Source organism: Vulpes vulpes, chromosome 16, assembly GCF_048418805.1.
Source record: "Vulpes vulpes isolate BD-2025 chromosome 16, VulVul3, whole genome shotgun sequence".
NCBI classification, from domain to species: Eukaryota; Metazoa; Chordata; class Mammalia; order Carnivora; family Canidae; genus Vulpes; species Vulpes vulpes.
The window spans coordinates 77274148-77292004 of NC_132795.1; the positions used below are offsets into that span (position 1 = coordinate 77274148).

At 35.6% G+C, this 17857-nt stretch overlaps 1 protein-coding gene across 3 annotated transcripts in view; it reads right to left on the reverse strand.

Moving 5' to 3' along the window:
- The window catches only part of PIGF (phosphatidylinositol glycan anchor biosynthesis class F), a 32643-nt gene that overhangs the window by 5937 nt on the left and 8849 nt on the right, over positions 1–17857 (reverse strand). For all 3 annotated transcript variants that reach the window (XM_025992588.2, XM_025992591.2, XM_025992589.2), the window contains exon 5: positions 9134–9242. In XM_025992588.2, coding sequence (XP_025848373.1) covers positions 9134–9242 — 109 coding nt within the window. The remainder of the gene's footprint in view (positions 1–9133; positions 9243–17857) is intronic.

Below are 17857 nucleotides of genomic sequence, written 5' to 3' on the forward strand. Positions count from 1 at the left end.
TTATGTGCTTTAATAGTAAACAGCTTATATAATTAAAATTAAATTTTAATTATAATCTACACAGTATTACCTAGGTTCCTTTAATATATATTAAGTACAAGTAGATTTTTAATCTTGTACTGTCACTGAAATGATATCCACTGGCTTTTGATCCAGGTAGCTAGTTTGGTATATCACTGAGTATGGTGGTTTATGAGCTACTACAGGTTTCCTAAAATGATCATGTGTTTGAAATTAGAAGATGATTTCTTCTCAAGTCTGAGGTTAGCTTCAGATAATCAATGAAAGCTTTAAGACAGCTGTATAAAAATGTTAGGCTACTGTGGGCCTTGGCCAGATCACTTACCATGTGAGCCTCGGTTTCCCAGGTTCAAAACGGGTAATAGTACCTCTGATACTTAAAATATGGGGCTATTTTAGAATTTGTCACTAGAGCTGTAGAGTACCATGCATCAGTATAACTTTGTACATTATATGTTTTAGCTTGAAAAAAATGAAATTTACATGACCACTGATTAAGTATTTCTTAAGTGACACTGCTAGATGATAATTAGAAGCTGTGGTTTAGAACAAATTAAATAGTTCGTGAGCAATGTTATACTATACTCTAAGAACTATTCCCTGCCCTGGTAATCCTCTTTAATACATGCCATTCTTCACATGAAATGTCTGAGGAGTATAAAGCTTCCAAGAAAACCCTCAAAAGCCACACAACACAATGCATTATATCAACCATATGTACCCTCACCTCAGAAATAGAAGCATAATTCCTGCTCCTCGCTGTCATTTTTCACCAACTTTAAGAAGCATCAGTACAAAAGCTGATTTTAAACTAATCACTCAGTAGATAATTTGTGTCATTTTTAATAGTCTCATATGAATGACTCCATTCATCAAAACTATTAAGCCCTTACTCTAAACCAAACAATTAAATTGAAACTAAGATTACCTGATTTGGGATACTTAAGAATAAATTCTTAAAAATATGTGCTGTGATATAATTACAAGTTTTGGAAGGGTGTATGATATCACAGATATCATAGGGAAACTGATCTGTCTGCAGATCAGGAAATCTAGAAACAGAACAACTCATAGTCATTAGGATTAGTGGCTTTTTCAGATTAAAAAAAAGGAAGCTAGCTCTAGGAGCTAGTTCTAAATTTCTCACAAGGTACTTCTTAATGTTTATTGTGCTTACCACAAATGTATGTTTCATGACAGATAGAATTCATCTTTCAAAGTTTGCTGACACTTCTACTGGCTTTAAATGATAATTTATATTTTCCTCTGTATCTGGTTGTAAGTGATGTGCTTGTCTAAATGTCCTAAAGCAAATCCATTGTCTGATGTAGGACTACATTATAGACAAATCTATTCATCCAGATACATTTCTCTGGTTGTAAACCTGCACCAACCCAGGTATACCCTACCACTCTCCTATGAACAAGAGCCCAGATTAAGGAAGAGCTATTTATCCAGAGGTATGTAGTGTAATCTGGGACTTTTTGTGAAAGTGACAATACTTGGTCAAAAGCATACAAATAAGTTAATCTGGTTAGCATTATTCTTTCTCACATGGAAGTCTTGCAAGCAGAGCATTATCAGCACGATTACTACAATGAATCCACTTTTTAAATACAAAACCATTTTCTGTCAGTTAAGTGTTACAGGCTTTTTCCCATGCTTAAAACATAAAATCATATTCATGTAAATTAATATTTTATTTTGGTCTATAACACTGTATATTACCTTTGATAACAGAAAAACCAATTAACCTAAAAACATACTACTCTTCAATACTTAAATCCATAATCTTAGTTTTATCCCTTGTTCTAGCAGTATTTCCAATAACCCTTATAACTTCTAGCTTCAATTTATGAAAGAATTGCCCATAGCATCTGTGGCTTTAGAAAATTAATATATATTTTTCACAAATATTAGATTTTTAACCTGATAAAACTAGAGAAAACAAAGATTTTAACATATAATGATGCCTTAATTATCTATTATGGAAATAGGTACAAGTACTTTTAAACAATTTTAAGTTTTTTTTTTTTAAAAACTCTCAATTTTGTTTTTTAACTTTTCAGGCAATAAGTATACTCAGAAGAGATGTGACTAACTGTCTCAATTCCATTTGGAAATAGCATTAGTCAAGTCCAGAGTTTTGGGCAGTTGTGGGTTTTCTAGGCACAAAAGCTTTGCATATTAACTTCAAATTCTCTCCTACAAATGTATTAAATTTAATGGCCTAAAATACATACACCACCAGTGGTCATGGCATTGATATGAAATTCTTATGTGTGGATAGAAATGCAATACAATAGCTACTCAAGCTTTCCCAAAGTGATCTAAACCATGGTGAAAGAAAGGAGAAGGGAAAGGAAGGGGAAGGAAGGGGGGAAGGGAGGGAGGGAGGGAGGGAGGGAAGGAAGGAAGGCAGGCAGGCAAGCTAGGTTTCAGAGTTCCCAGGAAGGGAGAGAATCAGGTTTGGTTCCTAAGACTTCCTCTTAGCCCAGTAATGTTGAGCAAGATGTGTACTCCTCTCCTCACACTTTGACTTTCTTATATGTAAAAAAGGGATTGAAACCCACCTTGCACTATGCTTGTTTGGATTAAGTTATTCGTGTGACAGTGCCAAGCACCATGCCTGGTATATACACAGAAAGACCTACACATTTTAATTTTCTTTCTATTGCCATCTAAAAGTCAGACAGAACTGAAAATTATGTGACATCCAAATACCCTAAATACCAAAGAAGAAAAAGATGAATTAAACAATTCGCTCCACCAACTGAAGGACTGCTGGGCAGAGTAAATAAATATCATAAGGAGATAATCAATGTACTCTCTAACACTTTGAGAACCCAAATGACGGAATTTACATTTTTTTTGTAATACTAAAAATACAGTCATTAAACTACTTTTATAGGTCACAAATGCCTATAACATTAATTAAGCAGTGACTATGCGTCAGATTCTGAAGTACTTTAGAAGGATTATATTATTTAATCCTCGCTAGTAAGTGGCAGAGCCAGGATTTGAACCTAGTAATCTGAAGTAAGAGCTCTTAATCATCATGATATCTGTTTACCTAGTAATAAAACAAGTGGGTTTAAAAACCTTATGGTGGGACTCCTGGGTGGCTCAGGGATTGAGCATCTGTCTTTTGGCTCAGGGTCCTGGGATCAAGTCCTGCATCAGGCTCTCTGCAGGGAGCCTGCTTGTCCCTCTGCCTATGTCTCTGCCTCTCTCTCTGTCTCTCATGAATAAATAAAATATTTAAAAAATAAAAACCTTATGGCAAATTGCCTTTGCTCAGAATAACCAACAACATTTCTTAAACTTCTGTTGATTTTTATCAACATTAAATACTGGCCTATTTCTGATAAAGGAAAAGAATTAAGACATTTTTTCCAGATGAAAAGCTCATAACTATTCTATAAAACATTCAGAGCACATTAAATCTGAATCTTAATAATTATTATCAAATAATTAAATTCCAGTACTGTGTAATAAATATCTGCTATACTTACATTGAATATATGCTTTGTATGCAGTAAGAACTTAAATACTTTCTGATTAGCTATTTAGTTACAGCAAGTAATTATAATGTACAGAGGTTTTCCACAGTCAAAATGTTTATTTTTGTCAGTAACTATAAAACTATAAGCATTTTATGGGAATGAAGAAGGCTGTCTGAGTTATAGACAACTTAAATGTTTATTTTCTTGCTGATATTTAAAGGCAAATCATTAAGGCAGGGAAGAGAGATGTCTTGCAGATACTTTTTTTAAAAAAACAACAAAAATAACCAATAAGGGTTCTGGGTAGCCACCCTACCATATTCTCTTTAATCAAATCCTCTTGCTGCCTCCTATAAAGGAAAGGCTGCCTCCAACTATAAAGGTGCGCCTACTATCTTTTGTCACTTGTCATTACTTAAAACTATTTAAAATTCCTATTAGTAAATGAAAAAACTATTTTCACTGAGATTATATATTTTCAATGGGCCTTTCTAGTCATTTGGTGATGAAATGATACAAAAAGTATAAATAAGCTTGAAATTGGTCAATACAGAACTCACATCATTATAAGTTTATGTTTGTCCTCTGGAACTTTATAGAAAGCCAGGTTTGAGTTCAGAGTAGAGAAAACTCAACTAATACATGTAAACATTTGTGTGGGTTGCATGTCTGTTTTTAAAGAAGAAATACTTGCTTAACCAGATACTCTTGTTTTTCTGACTAGAATATAAACAGACTGGATCCCAATCCAGAAAAGCTTGCTTTATTACAAACGTATCATTTATCTGTGCAAGGAAGAGAGAACTAAAATGTCCTCTTTACACACAGTTATATTTTAGATAATATTAAGAAAATACAGTAGTCTCTCCTCATGAGATTTTGCTCTAGAAAAATCTCCATTTTGAGGTAATGCCATATTCCTTTCCCAGGATTATTGTTACTCTGGCTGATTCTGTCAGTATCATGAGCCATACCGAGTACGGACTCTAGGTAGTTAACCCATGAAAAACAGAACAAAACAAAACATTTTGTTTGTGGAAATTAAAAAGTGAAAGAAAACAGTGAAGCCTCATCGTTTTCCCTAGTTCATCAGTAAATAACTGCTGAAAGAGAGGGGCAGGTGATTATTATATGAATAAAGATGATTAATTATACATTAGTTCTATCATGCTACCAACAGCATGTATCATAATTTTAAAAGATTACAGTGAATAAGTAGGTCATTAACTAGGAACACTCTGAAAACAACAGTAAAGACAATTAAAGAACCAGTAATAACAGTCCAGTTGAATCAAACATTCCTAATGAAGACCAACACTTGTTACATAAATTAGATAGCTAGAAAATATTTTTTAAAGTCCATAATTCAAATGGAAACTTCACATTAATTTTAAAAAGTGACCCCAACAATTTAGATCCAGCGTACCTCTCACTGTAAACAAGCACTGAGGTAGAAAAGTGCGAGTCAGTAGCTAAAAGCCTCAACAATCCAAAATGGATAAATGGATTGTAAATCATGAACACCTGTATTTTCTATGCAAGCCTAAACCCAGATTGGTTACATCTAATCCCCATAATTCAGTTCCTACTTCTACATAGTCTTATAAACTTATGATTTAGACAAGTGCAAAATATCAAACATTTACACTCTAAAATATTCCATCTGTATACAAACTGACACGTTAATCACACATTACCCTACCAACTCATTAGAGCCGATGGCCCACGGTGCTTTATATACCAATACTTTGTATTTAGACTTAATTGTATATATCTGAAAGTAATGAATTTAATGATTCTGAAAGTCCTGCTCCAATTTAGAAATCACTGACACTCTTAAATGACATTAAGTTTCATAAGATGGTAACTTGAGTACAAATGAATCTCCATCTCCCAGTGATCACAGAGATGGCCAAAGAAATATAAAAGAAACCTTTATCAGTACTAAAACCTTGAGAATGATACCAGTGACACCCCAAACCTCCAGGGATTTCTGTAATATACAGTAGATGAATATAACAGGGAAGGGCAAACCTACCAGACTTACTGAATGTAAAAGAACAACTTGTCTATCTAGAAGACATAACTGCTAACAGAAAGCACAAAGAATGGACTTTAAAAGTAGGCGCTCAGGGGCAAGACACAGAATCTGGATCCTTAAAAAGTCTTTGGAAAGTGAGGTACATATCAAAGATTTAACCCAGCTATTATCTAGGAATTATACCAGAGAAAACTAGACAAATATGCAAAGATGCATATTTACATATGATAATCACTATAATTAATAATAGTAAATCAATAATTGTGAAACTAAATCTAAATGTTCATTGATAAGAAATTGATATATGATTTTACCCAAATAATGGAGTATTACTTTTATGTAAATTTTCACTGACAAGGAATGAGCTCCATAATATACTGCTAAAGGGAAAAAAAAGATTAAAAATGACTTATATACATCACTCTTCATCAAGGATATGCAAATCAAAACTACAAAGAGATATCTTCATACCTGTCATCATGGCTAAAGTCAATACACAGGAAACAATAGGAGTCAGCAAGGATGTGGAGAGAAAGGAATCCTTGTGCAGTGTTGGTGGGAATGCAAAGTGGCACAGCCAGTGGAAAACAGTATTAAGGTTCCCCCCAAATTAAAAACAGCATTATCCTATAATCCAGGAATCACACTACTGGATATTTATCCAAAAATACAAAAACACTAATTCAAAGGGATACATACATCCCTATGTTTATAGCAGCATTATTTACAATAGCCAAATTATGGAAGCAGCCCAAGTGTCCATTGATAAATGAATAGCAAGAAAGATGTAGTATATAATACAACAGAATATTATTCAGCCATAAGAAGAATGAAATCTTGCTCTTTGCAACAGCATGGATGGAGCTAGAGAGTATAATGCTAAGTGAAATAAGTCAGAGGAAGACAGATACCTTATGATTTCACTCATATGTGGAATTTAAGAAAAACAAAGGAAAAAAGGAGAAAGACAATCCAAGAAACACACTCTTAATGATAGAGAACAAACTGAAGGTTACCAGAGAGGAGAGGATGGGGGGGATGAGAGAAATAGGGGATGGTAATTAAAGAGTACACTTATTATGATGAAAAAAATTTTTTTAAATGCGCATCAAGCAATTCTACTTTAAGAATTTATCTTAAGGAAATGATAGTACTATTTCCCAAAAACTTATAAATAAGAATGTTATTTATAATTTAAGATAGTGGGGACGCCTGGGTAGCTCAGTGGTTGAGCGTCTGCCTTCGGCTCAGGGTGTGATCCTGGGGCCCGAGATCAAGTCCCACATCGGACTCCCTGCAGGAAGCCTGCTTCTCCTTCTGCCTGTGTCTCTGCCTCTGTGTGTCTCTCATGAATAAATAAATAAATTTTAAAAAATAATTTAAGATAATGGCTAACATTTCTTGCAAGTGATCTCATTTAGTCCTCACAACTACCACTATTACCTCCATTTTTACAGTTAACTTGTTCAATCCCATAAAAAATGGAAAAGCTGGGATCTGAATAACATATACTACACATCTAGCAGAAACAAGATCATAGAGGCCTTATAAGCTATGCCAAAGGGCTCGGGCTTTATTCAAGGCAAACAGTGAAGAAGCCACTGGCAGATTTTAAGCAGGAGAAATGACAGGATCAGGGGTGTATTTTGGTATGTAAATAAATAGTTTGTAGGGAGGACATAAATGAGATGAGACACACTTATACAAGTTACAGAATTAAATGTAAATGGGGAGAAGACAGATCCAAGAGATTAAAACACACACACACACACACACACACACACACACACACACACCAACAACAACAAATTAGAATCAAAAGGGCCAGTGACCAGTTCGACCTAGGCTGTCAAGAAGGGAGTATATCAAGGATGACTCATAGGTTTCTGACTCAAGCAAATGGGTAGATGATAGCGCTACTTACATTGCAGAGAAACAGCTGAATTTTAAGCATGTTAAGTTGAAGGTGCCTCCAGAGGAACACCCTGCTGCATTGATGACTCTGGGTCACATCCCAGCAGGAGATAAAGATTTAGGATTCAGTAGCCATATTTTAGTTGTAATTGTGGCCAATGGAGGAGGTCATGCAGGGAAAGTGAGAGAACAAAGATATCAGAAACCAAGGGAATGCTCCTGTTTCAGGAAGAGGTGATCCAAAAGAAGCTCACAGGGAGACTGAGAAGGAGAAATCAGAATAGTAGAAAGAAAAGCAGTGGACGCTGCTGTTGCAGAAAGTTAATAAAAGAGTTTAAAGCAGGGAAAGTGTGTGTTTTCAGTGAGTTAATGGTCAGAGAAGCCTTGATAGTAAGGTCTAAAAAGTCTGTCTTTGATTTAACAATAAAGTGACTGTGGACAGGGTGGTTTAAAAAAAAAAAAAAAGACACATATATTATACTTATGCGCATGAAGAAGGAACTGCACAAATTATCACCAAAATACAAGTGAAAGGAGGGCTGCCTCTGGGCAGTTGGGTACTTGACAATTTTTACTTATAATTCCTTATAATTATTAATGATGCTTAAATTTTCTAAATAAATATGTACTGGCTTTGTAATAGAAAAACCATTCTCTTTGCGTTGAAAAAAAGTATATTTAGTTTTTAATACTACAATTCCCTTGGGAGAAATTATCTTGAGAAAATTATTGGAAAATACATGAAAATACAGATTCCAAGGTGTTTACCTCAGCACTGTCCATAATAGTGAAATACTGGCAATAACCTAAATGATCAGTAGTGAATCTGTTAAATAAATTTGGGGATAACTATATAACAGCATGCTATGGAAGCCATTAAAAATGAAGACAAAGATATATTCATTACTAGCTCAGTGACCTTGGAAATATTATATATCCTCCAGGAATCAATTTCCTCATCCGTAAAATGGGAATAACAAGAACAGTTACCTCATAGTGCTTTATCTAGCTTATTAACTATATCCTATTGTAATCAGAAACAACCTGATGTCCATGAGCTTCCTCCAAAACCACATACTCCTATTTCAAAACTTACTTTGCTACATGCTTTTAAAAAATACTTCAAAATCAACATTTAACTTGGCCATAAATCAAATTAAGAAGATATGAATCTAAGACCACAAAGGAGGGACACCTGGGTGGCTCAGCGATCCAGTCCCACATCAGGCTCCCTGCAATGCTTCTCCCTCTGCCTGTGTCTCTGCCTCTCTCTGTGTCTCTCATGAATGAATAAATAAATCTTAAAAAAAAAAAAAAAAAAAAGACCACAAAGGCAATGAGTATCAAAGTTGAAAACAGGAAATTCCTGTAACTTCTACTTGTTTTTTTAAAAGCTTCCATAAGTATTCACAAACTAAGCTTATTTATTCACCTGTACATGTAGATAACATAATGCCTGGAAGAGACAGAACGGGGCTGATCCGGATGCCTGTGGGCCAATAAGAAATCGCCTACATCCCTACATGACAGAGGGAACTGGCATTCCTACTTAAGTGAACAACAATACAATTTATATAGACATACTGGTTAGCTTCAACAGTTTTACCACCACTGTACATTTATTGTGTTGCTTTAAGCAGCTGAAACCAACCTGCCATGGTCTTTCCCAATCGAGTGGAATAGGAAAGGCTCCAAGCCACGTTCCTATAAAGCTAGAAATTGTAGTGATCTGAAGACTGTTCTCCCAAATGGATGTAACTCTGCAAAACACAAATAAGTAAATCACCAGTGGTATAGATCTTCACTGCTAGAGAACCAAACAGTAATACCAATTAACATTACACATGTATGTTTTGTTCATTTAACAATCATCTCAAATTGACATTATATTTACCCTGAACTATTAATAAGATGATATAAATGTTTTCCAGTTGGAAAGGTAATATGTGCACATGGTCAAAGTCAAACAGCAGGAAGGAGCATTTGCAACAAAAGTCAAGTCTTCTTCCCACCTTTATCAGCTCTGGTTCCTCTCCCCAGCAATAGAGTACATATCCTTCCAGAAATATTTTATGCATGCACAAATATGTTTCAAATGATATATGCACGCATGTACACATCCTTTATCAAAACTCAAATGCATCATGTTATATACCCAGTTTTGCTATTTTGTTTCCCCTTGGTAACAGCTATACTAGTATTCCATGGCATGAAGGGACCATCACTTATTCAACTGGTCCTTTCTATGTCACATTTCATTTAAACAAATCAACACTATTTATTTGGTGGGGGATGAGTAGAGAACAAGAAACAAAAGATTTCAAAAGATCCAGCAATTTCGTCTACCATTCTTAAGTATACATCTTGGAGTATAAAGGTGAAAAGACATAATACTGCCATTCTCTGAGTAGGTCTTGCTTTCAGCCTGCCCCTCAGAGTGTGGCCACTCAGCCATGTGGAGCATGAGTCTGGTTACAGTCGAGTAAAACCCCACCACAATGCAATAAGTAGGATTCCAAATATATGGCTGTTTAAAATGCAAGGTTGAGTCATTACAAAGTTTATGAAAAATAGTTTCTTCCAGCTAGCATGAGAATAACTGCTGTTAGAGGATTTCTTTCATTAGAAACCATCCATTACACACAAAATATACACTGAATTAAAGTAGCCCCAAATGACAAGTCTGTTTATAAGCCAACCCCTATGTCATTTGTCCCTCTTGTGACTCTTCCTCCCTCACCCTACACAAGATAAAAGCTTTAGCTCTTGAAATGGATTGAAAATCAGGAGTGGAAGAAAGCTGGAGCCAATCTCCATAGATCCAAATTAGTGTCATTTGCTGGGCAGCTGTTATCATTCTTTTTTATTTTATATAACACCTAAAAATGCAAGTCAATTCCTTCAGCTAAGCACTCAAGACAGAGGTCTGTCCCAACCTTGGAGGGGAAAAAACTGATGAGTTGATTGTAAAGAGGTAACTATACTGTTCAGGCAATTTAAAGGATCGTCTAGGGTTAATTTTTGACCATCTGTGGCTAATGTTGCCTAGTTTTTGCATAACACATAACTCCTCTATGTTGCAATACATTAAAGTGATGTGCCCAAAGACATAAAGTCTGGAAGAGGCTGAGGGTAAGGTTTAGTCTCTGCTGGGAGGGGTTTACTTCTTCCATTTTATGGGAGAGGAAGTTCCCCCAGAACTGAAAGGATAGGTGGCATTTGGGCTCGACCGATCTGGAGAAAAACCTGCACTGCAGGTAGAAAGAACAGAAGTGAAATTGGTTGAGGCTGAGTGGAAGAATGGGAACTAAAGCTGGAAAAGTAGGTTAGAGTTAGGATATTTAAAAATAACACCTTCATTGAGTACAGTGAAAACCTGCCTCAGATAACCCTTTCACAGCCATACAATTCACCCACTTAAAGTGCACAATTCAATGTTTTTAAGTATATTTAGAGTTGTGCAACCATCATCCCAAAGCGACTCTCTTACCCGGTAGCAGTCACTGCCCATTTCCACTCTGGCCAGCCCTGGGCTGAGGACAGCCATTAATCTACTTTCTAGCTCTATAATTTGCCTTTTCTGAACATTTCATATACATAGAATCATACAACCTGTGGTCTTTTGTGATTGGCTTCTTTCACTTAGCATAATGTTTGCAAGATCCATCCATTTTGCAGCATACTTCCTTCTTTTTTATTGTCATACAAAAATAATGTTTTGTTGTGTGGATATATCACACTGATTTTTTTCCATGCATCAGTTCCTGGGACATTTGAGTTGTTTTGACTTTTTGGCTACTATGCATAATGCTGCTATAAATATTCATGTGCAAGTTTTGTGTAGACATATGTCCCCCTTCTGGGGGGGATATACGAAGAAATGGAATCACTAGGTCATATGATAACTATGCTTAACCTTTTAAAGGAACTGCCAGACTGTTTTCCAAAGCAGCTAAGCCATCTTATACTGCCACTCAAAATGTGTGAGAGTTCCAATTTCTCCCCACTCTTGCTAATACTTGCTATTATTGATCACAGCCATCTTAGTGGGTGTGAAGCAGTAGCTCATTGTCATAGATTTAGGGCTAGGATTTTAGAAAAACCTGAAAAGTCACGCTAATGGACCCACTGAAGGTTTTAAATCAAGGCAGATATGATCAGTGCTATGTTTCAACAAGGGTTACATACATGGCTTATCTAAGTTCCAAGTTCCTTGGGTTAAGGGGCAAGATCCATGGCTTCACGTTTTTCATTTTTATAGCACACTGAGGCCATCTGTTACAAAATGTGCAAACATGCAAGTGGTTGTCCTCTATTTTGTTTCATGCATCCAAGGAGGTTTATGATCTGCCACATAATAAATATAGGAAAAAATGGAACAAGGACCTAGTTTTAAAAATAGAAAAACTCTGCAGCCTATTTTTGTAAAATTGAAATTTTATATTCATCAAAATCATAATATGGATAAACTCCTTCAAGGTCCCAGATTGCACCTAGGGGATAATATCTACTACTAAGCCCTCCCTGAGTCCCTCTGCACTCCTGATTTCTGCTCCCCAGGCAGACATTGTAAACTCTTCAGCTTCTTCTGTGTAGCTCAAAACGTAAAGGACATAAAGACTTTTTAAGACGTAGTTACTCCCTGCTTTCTACACCGGAAAAAGAGGACTTAGTACGATTTTCCCCCAAGCCTCCCATCCCCACACACTCATTTCTCCATGACTCACCATCCCCTCCTCAATGGTAATATCTTCTCCTCTCCGCTCAATCAACAGCATAGTATCTACATCATTATGGTTATGAAAATGTTCATCGCAGCTGAACCACACAAACCAGTCACATTCCTTCTGTTTTGTTATTTTATGGACACTAACTGGTCTTAAGCTCGTCTCCTTTGTTCTCTGCATTTATCATTTCTTTTCTAACTGCCTTACTCTTCCCTACCCCCTCATTTGTTTTGACTGTTTCAAACCTTTCTTCCAAGTTAGAACTTGATTTTCTAGCTTATCTGTTTCTAATTTGTGACCTGTGGTGGTGTGGATTGGATTCATATTTTTTAAATTAATTCTGTAATGTCCTTCACTTCATTTTTTCCATCATCTTATCTTTTGAGCTTTTATTCAATTTATGCTCTCAGTAACATTCTTCTATGATAAACTGTGTAGAGTTTGTTTTTGTTCCTTGGGTAGTATTTTCTTCCAGGCTGGATTCTTTTGTCTTCCACATGCCTTTTTCTTATTATTCTATAATGTGTTTTTAGGGTTGCCATGCAATTTCTTTTCATCTTGCTCACACTTCTCATGAACAGACGGCCATACTACGTGTTTGCTCAATACAATGAATGAATTATCTTTAAAACTGTCCTCCCATCTTAACTAGCACCAATTTTTCTTGTCTTGAAGCTTCTTGAGGACTTCTACCCAGTTTTCTGTAACCTGAGGCAGAAGAAAAGAAGGGAGGCAGGGAGGCAGGATAAGGGAAATGCAATCCTTGCAATTTAATCCATCATATTCTGCTAAAATTAATAAATGGTTCGACAGATCAAAGTTTCAAAAACTTCTGACCAGAGCTTATGCATCCCATTAGAAATCAGAGGAAGCTATAGCGGTAGCAGTCTGCCCCCATGGCAGCAGCCCTCATAGCCCTCATAAACTAATAAAAGGTAGGGCAGCTCCGCTGGCTCAGCGGTTTAGTACCGCCTTCAGCCCAGGGTGTGATCCTGGAGACCTGGGATCGAGTCCCACATCGGGCTCCCTGCACAGAGCCTGCTTCTCCCTCAGCCTGTGTCTCTGCCCCTGCCTCTATCTTTCTCTCTCTCTGTGGCTCTCATGAATAAATAAAATCTTAAAAAAAAAAAAAACTGATAAAAAGCAAATAGCCCTGATTGGGATTTAGGGAAACAGGTACTCTATTGGTCAGTAAATTCATATTCTTCAAATCAGAACTTTGGTTTGGCAGGCACTGTCAACTTCTTTTGATTTAGAAATTCTACCCCAGGAATCTAGTCTATAGAAACTGTTGTACAAGTATATAAAATTATATGGTACAAAGATGTTTATAATATTATTTATAATCCTGAAAATTTGAAAATTATCTTCAATAGGAAATGAAATAAACCATGGTACATGGAATGCTTGCCCAACGCTCATCTATCTCATCCCTGATGATCAGACTAATTACATCATAGTGATCCCATTGTCTCCCAGTGATAAGCTTAGGGAGATCAAAGGGAGAGGAGCTACTGCCATCTCACTAACAGCCAGAGGATAAGATCCAGGGCAATCAGTGAGAAGCACAGCTGTATCTTGGCTATATAGCTCTATCTCTGCTATGTCAGATAATCCGTTTCCTGATTGTTCAAACCAATGCAAATGGAAGTATTCTTACTTAAGGATGAAAATATATACTAAGGACATTATGTAAAAAGAGGTAGATTACATCCACATACAGTTAGAGATGGTCCTTTTAAGTTAAAAAAAAAAAAGTTATAAAGCAGTGATAGTATAACCATTTTTGTTTTTAAATTGCGAATATGTGATAACGTGTGGACAAACTTAGACAAATCTGTCGGTAATGGTTGTTTCTTTGATAGGATTACTAGGATCTTTAACTTTCTATATTTTTCTATTATTTGAGTTTTTATAATATATACTCTTCTGTAATAAATAAGATAAAAAAATAAATTCTATTAACTAACTTATAGCAGCAGTGACGTTGGTTTATTCCCCTTTACTAAGTTCCCATAATAAAGTCATTCAAATTCTATGGTTTGGGGCTAATTTTTTCATAGTTAAAGAATGTATACACATAGTCAAGAAGGCCGAGAATAAAATAAATGGCTCCTTGCTCTGTGGACAAACTTAAAAAGTTAAAAAGTAACTAAAATATTACAGATCGGGATGCCTGGGTAGCCCAGTGGTTGAGCACTTGCCTTTGGCTCAGGTTGTGATCCCAGGGTCCTGGGATCAAGTCCCTGCATCAGGCTCCCCACAGGGAGCCTGCTTCTCCCTCTGCCTATGTCTCTGCCTCTCTCTGTATGTCTCTCATGAATAAATAAAATATTTTAAAAAATAAAAACATAAAAATTTAAAAAATAAAATATCACAGATCAATCTTCATGACAATGAGCTCCAAGTAACAGTCTATATTATTTGCCTCCATTGGAACTCATCATGTCAAACATTAATTGAAATAAATAGACCATGTTGAATGCCTACTATGTGCCAGACACTGTATCAGGTGCCTGGGGTAGCTAAGGGTGAGCACTGTGGCTTAGGCTGTCATCAAAACAGTGCTTCTAACTGATCTTTTTAGCTATTTAGCTCTTCATACAGAATGGACCCCACACAACAACAACTGGTGGCTAAAGATATTTTACAGAATTTCCCTCCCCTACTGAATTAATATTAAAACTAGTGCCTCTTTGCCACTAAATTTTTACGCCCTTATCAAGGCTAATTATCTATTTTTTGCAATGTATTAATTTTTGGTCATTCATTATCTTTTTATTCTTAAATGTCTACAGTGGTTTTTTTCCAATATAAAATTGATTTCCAAAGATGACCAAAAATGCCTGCTGTCTTTTTCTACACAAACAGTACTTACTTGGCAAGATAACCACAAGTTCAGGAACCTCTCTCCAGAAATTCAAGTTTTTCAGTTCACCAAAAGTGGTCAATTTCTGACTTAAAACATGCAACAAACATTATAAAATAACAGTAAGGCAACAAACTGGTTTCTACTAGTACACATTGAGTATATTTAGTAATAAATACCAAATAGAAGTTGACAGAAGTAAAGAAACCAAAATATTTTTCTACCTTCAAATTTCTTTAAAATAGAATTCCTTTGTATTTTTTTTCATCTAGAATAACTTCACAGACCTTAAGAAAAAGTATTGTTAAAACAGTATCATTTATGTCATTTACATAAGTATTAAATCTCAATGGTATCAGAATTGGTCCTTTACTCTTGGGATATGATATAATTCTTACACGGTTCTCATGATCAAAGCTTGTGTTTCTCAGTCTTTATCTGGTTATCATCTACTCAATATTAAACACGCAAATAGTACTTATTTTGCGTAAAGTAGTCTAAAACATTTATACTGATTCCATACTGAGAGCGATGCCAGCCCAGTTCAAAACTGGCCTGTTGGTTCTGAACATTTTACTCATATTTCAATCATACTAAAACAAAACAAAAAACTCTTTCATGTCTTATATGCTAAGACAGGGTAAATGATAAAAATATTTAAAGCTCTAAAATCTCCAGCCAATAAAGTATTTTATGCACTTTTAATGAATTAGAACTACAGCATAAGAATTTCAAATCAGAACTTTAATTTCTGATGTAAATAATTATTGGGTAGAAAGAAAAATGTATTATTCTTGTTAGTAATAACCTCCCTAAATAATAATGGAATTCTCTGAAACCAAAGTTGTGACTCAATGTAAATAATGCTAACTGTATATTGAGACAATTCTGAAATAATATACAAGTTGTTTTTGTGGGTATTTCATATTATCAATGCAGAACCTCCAGATCTTTGCATCTTTAAAATATTTTTGCCTAACACTGAACATTTAAGAAGGCCAACTCTAACATTAAACAAATTAATCTACTGAATTAACTGTTCCCTAACTCTTTCAAAAGTTGACGTGCTTTTTATGCTAAATTCTTAAAGTGTGATAAAAATACTAGGGCAGAAAGGGAACTATCGCTAAGGGATGGTAAAGACATGAAGACTTAAGTTGGCCTCCTATGACAAAGCTCGAATTAATGTTACATTAAACCAAATGAAAAAACTTCCTCATTTCTCCATGGTTGTCCATGCCCTGTACTTCTAGGTCTGCTACCTAAACCAACATGGGTACTAAGACAAATGGCAGCCAGAATTGGAAGTATGAAATATAAAATGCTCGCTGCCGTTTGTTAATCTATTCAACAAGCATTTCTTAAGCATTTGCTATTTGATTTCACTTATCTCCCTCAGTTCTCATAATAACACTGCAAAGTGCATATTAGTATTGTCTTAACAGTATTACCTATGAGGATCTCTGAAGTTAAATAGCTTGTCTAAGATCATCTGGTCACTAAGTAGTGGAGAGAGAGCAGGAACCCATTTTCTGACCCTTGGTTAGTGTGGTCTTCCAAAACCTTCTGTACCATCAAATGATCTGCATTCAAGCCCCAGTTCTACTGCTTACTGGCTGGCTACTTGAGGGCTTGGGCAAATCACTTAACCTGTCAGCTTTCTAGTATCTTCACCTAGAAAATGATGAAAATTGGGGATCCAATTTAGTGCCTGCCTTCGGCCCAGGGCATGATCCTGGAGTCCCAGGATCGAGTCCCACGTTAGGCTCCCTGAATCGAGCCTGCTTCTCCCTCTGCCTGAATCTCAGCCTCTGTGTGTGTGTGTGTGTGTGTGTGTCATGAATAAATAAATAAAATCTTTAAAAAAAAAAAAATAGAAAGAAAACAATGAAAATAGGAGTATATCACCAGACTGCTGTAAGAATTAAATGCTATAAGACACTTGAAAGTGCTGTAAAAGTTGTTACTTTTGCATATTACTGCCCTCTGGAATGTTAACTGTTTCGTATTACAAATTGATTATTTTTAGTTACAGAATTCCAGCAACTGAGCTATTATCTTGTAAGCAAGAAATTTTCGAAGGATATTTTTGCAGCCTACCAAAGTTTAGGTGGCATCAGAGAAATCTAACAACTTCTTGATACAGGCCTAACTTTCTACATTCCCCAAATAAGTTAAATATTGGCAAAACCTAACCCATTATAATTTTCATTTTGACTAAGTAGTATATATACTAATAGGATTTAAATTTCAAAAGACACCCAAGGGTAGTTGGTGGAAAGTCTTCTAAGCTGGCCTGCTAGCATCTCAGACCCTCTCCCCAGAGACAACCAATATTTTTTATCAGTTTCTCATGTATTCTTCCAAAGATATACAGGTATATCTATTCTCTTCTGCCCAATTTTTACATAAATGGTAGCATTCTACACACATTTCTTCACTTTCCTTTTTTCCACTTAACAGCATATAAGTAATTAAAGAATTGGTTAGGTGGTTGTTTTTTATAGCCTCATTAAATTTAACTTAATCCTCCCCTTGTTAAAGGACATTTAAGCTGTTTTCAAAGCTACAATGAATAATCTTACACATTCAATATTTTGTAGGTATGAAAATATATCTAGTGCATAAAATCCTGGAAGTGGGACTGCTAGGTCAAAGATGCGTATTTTTAATTATTATAGATATTACCAAACTGCCCTTCACAGAGCTTGAACCAATTTATATTCCCATTGGCACTTAACTCCCCAAACCTTTAACACTATGTATTATGAAACACAGA